We start from the raw sequence: 3,439 nt of genomic DNA, 5'->3' as shown, positions 1-3,439 counted from the left end.
TTGGGTGCCGTTACTTAGTGCCGTATAGATAGGACTCGTTTTTCCTTCTTTTCCACTGTATATAAATACACAGCTTGTATATGTACAACATCCATCAGTGAATATAAACATTCATTTTACAGTCAACAGTTTCTCCATATGGTATCAAGAGCCATCTGATTATTTTTTTTCTTTTTCTCTCACTCTACCTTCTGGTGATTTGCTCCAACGAACACTCTAATGGCCAATTCTGGCACTTCTCTCTTGGCCCATGCCACATCCACATCCACAACCCCTGCTCTCAATCTTCAGATACCTCCGATTTTTGTCAAACTTGACAGGGATAACTACCCCCTTCGGCGATCTACAGTAACCTCTGTCCTAGAAACCTTTGACTTGGAATCCTTCATCTCCGATTCCAATCCACCTGCTGAAACTTATCTCTCCAGTGATTCAGAAGACGATGTTGCACCTGCTCCTAAACCTAATCCCGAATATGTCGTTTGGAAGAAAAGAGATTGATTTGTCCTTTTATGGATCAAATCGACACTTTCTGAACATGCTCTCTCCTTAGTCGTTCGGGCCCCCACTTCTCGTATTGCTTGGACTATTTTAGAGAAAAGTTTTCAGTCTTAAACTAGGGCCCGTCGTATGGCCATGAAAGTCCAACTTCAGAATCTGTCAAAAGGATCGCTCTCAATGATTGACTATATTCAACGCAAATGGTCCATTGCGGACTCTCTCGCTGAGAATCTTCACCCAGTTCCGGAGGAAGATTTGATTAGCTACATTCTCACGGGACTTGACTCCTCCTATGCCGCCTTTGCCACGACGTTCATGATGCAGTCGGATAACATCACTGTTGACGATCTTGTTGGTTTTCTTTTGCAAGAAGAGGCACAGATTGAACATGAACATACTCGCAACGCTCCACTTCTCAATTTTGTTCTAACCGTTGCCTCACCTATCTCTAGTTCCACCGCCTTGGCAGCACAACGATCCTCTACCCGGGTCCAATCATCTCAAAATAACTCTCATGCTTCTAGTCCACAGCGAAATCCCGACAATCGTCGGCATCGCCCTATGTGTCAGCTATGTAGTCGTCTCGGACATGAAGCTATCGACGACTAGCAAAGAAACAACGAGACCGACTATCCCTCCAGACGACCCAATCCCAGACAATCTTCTCGCCAGGCTCACATTGCTCACGCTACCACCTCATCCACAGTAGTCGACCCTGCCTGGTACTTTGACACCGGTGCAACGGACCATGTCACTCCGGATATTAGCAAACTCAATCTTATTGAAGACTACCATGGCACCGATAAGTTGAAGGTTGGCAATGGTAATCACATGACTATTTCTCATATTGGTGTCAGTTCATTGCATAACTTAAATTTACCATCCGTCTTAGTAGTTCCAAACTTAATCAAGAATCTTCTAAGTGTATCTAAATTAACCAAGAATCTTCTAAGTGTTTTGTCAAGAATTTGCAGGGTCAAACTCTTCTCCAGGGGGACGTTGACCATGGTCTCTATCGTGTACCAAACCTCATCAATAAGTGTTCTTCACCCTTGGCTCTTTCAGGGGTTCGCACATCTGTTCACGGTTGGCACCAACGTCTGGCTCATCCACATGAGTCACTACTGCGCAGACTTCTCTCCTCATTCCAGTTCCCTGTTTCTTCCAAGCATTTTCCCACTGTTTGTGACTCATGCCAGCTAGGGAAAAGTCGTCGTTTACACTTACATGCTTCTCATATTTCTGTTTTTATCTCTATTTGATCTTGTATACTCAGATGTATGGGGACCATCTCCCTTATTTTCAATAAATGGACATCGTTATTGTAACACCCAATATCAGAAAGGTCAAGAAAAAGAAAGAAACCCTAAGTCAAGGAGTGGACTCGTCGAGCCCGGGGTGGAACTCGACGAGTCAGAGCGGGATCCGGGGAATCGATTAAGTGACCAACTCGGCGAGTCGGCTCGTGAACTCGGCGAGTTGGGTCTGAACGAGGAAACCCTAATTTCGGGACTTGGTACCCTATTTAAGCATCTTATTCTCTTCCCCAGGGCTCATTTGCGGCCCTATAGTCCAGAACCAGAAACCCTAAGCCTCCATTGTTGCTCATTCACGCTTTCTTGCCATTTTGGGTGATTTGAAGGAAGAAGGAAAAAGGCACTCATTGGGGATTCAAGAATTGGCAGTAGATCTAGAGTTTGTGAGGTCGTCCAGAGCATTTGAAGGTAATGAGTCGCTACCTTCCCTCTTTTGCATTTAGATCAACCTTTATCTTGGGATTTGGGACTTTTAGGACAAGTTTATGAGCTATTCCGAGTTAGAAGCCTAGATCTGAAGTTGCTACTTCAGATCTATGTGTATCTTGGCCTAGAGAATCATAAAGCATCAGTCTATGGGTTGATTGTTGAGCCCCTTTGTCTCAAACCCTAGTTTATAATGATTTGAGCCTAGATCTCGTTAGCTACATGTAAAGTTTGCCACTTTACGTAAGGAATAGGCTTTAGAAGAGTGGATCTACAGTTTGGAGTCCATGCATGACTCTAAAGTCCTCTGCATGTATGTAGATCTGATTGGACTCGGCGAGTCCTTCGAGTGGACTCGACGAGTAGTTTGAAGATGAGGAGGAACTCGACGAGTGGGATGAACAGCTCGTCGAGTCGGATGAAGTTAGGCATGAACTCGACGAGTTGGAAGAACAACTCGACGAGTTGGTTGATGATTGCCTTGGGCTCGGCGAGTCTATTCTTGGACTCGTCGAGTCAGGCCGCGAAACCCCCAACCCTTCGAGTTGAAACTCGAATCAGTGAGTCGGGTGGAGACGCAGCGAGTTGGACAGGTCAGGACTCGGGAATAGTTGACTCGGCGAGTCATGGACTGATTCGGCGAGTCGAGTCGCGAATAGAAAGACCCTGAGCATATGAACTCGGCGAGTTATTAGGTGGACTCGGCGAATAGGGTTGACCGGGAAGGTTGACTTTGACCAGGATTTTGACCTTGACCAGAGTTAACCTAGTTGACCTTTGGAGGTCAGTTGGAATAAGTGTTATATTGACATTGGTAGCTCGAGGAGCTAGTGGAGCAGCAGTTCGGAGTCAGAGGTCGGGTAGCAGTCAAAAGGATTAGCGGCATCAGTTCAGCAATCTCAGGTGAGTTTCCTTCCAGTAGGAACGGGTCTAAGGCCACAATGCTGGCCCGTTTAGATAGTAGTAGCTTCCGGATTTTGATCCGATGCAGTAGTTAGTATGTTTGATGCCTTCGTGGCTCAGACAGGATTTATGTGTTATGTGTTACGGGCTACGGCCCGATGTAGTATGCAGTATGTGTGTGTTCATGCTAGTTGATATGTTTATGTTATGTTCTGTTCAGTTAGTCCGGACTTCGGTCCGATGCAGGGGACAAGGTCCCAGTTAGTCCGGACTTCGATCTGATGTAGGGGGCA

General features: G+C 45.9%; 1 protein-coding gene across 1 annotated transcript; it reads left to right on the top strand.

Annotated features, from left to right (window-relative positions):
- Positions 1 to 630: 630 nt before the first annotated feature.
- LOC111888168 (uncharacterized) lies at positions 631 to 1,110 on the top strand. The gene has a single exon (XM_023884296.1). The coding sequence runs from the start codon at positions 631 to 633 to the stop codon at positions 1,108 to 1,110; it is 480 nt and encodes a 159-aa protein (XP_023740064.1).
- Positions 1,111 to 3,439: the final 2,329 nt, after the last annotated feature.

The sequence above is a fragment of the Lactuca sativa genome, chromosome 9, assembly GCF_002870075.4.
Source record: "Lactuca sativa cultivar Salinas chromosome 9, Lsat_Salinas_v11, whole genome shotgun sequence".
Taxonomy (NCBI): Eukaryota; Viridiplantae; Streptophyta; class Magnoliopsida; order Asterales; family Asteraceae; genus Lactuca; species Lactuca sativa.
The sequence above is the reverse complement of the archived record's forward strand: the minus strand, read 5'-3'. Positions and strand labels throughout refer to the sequence as shown.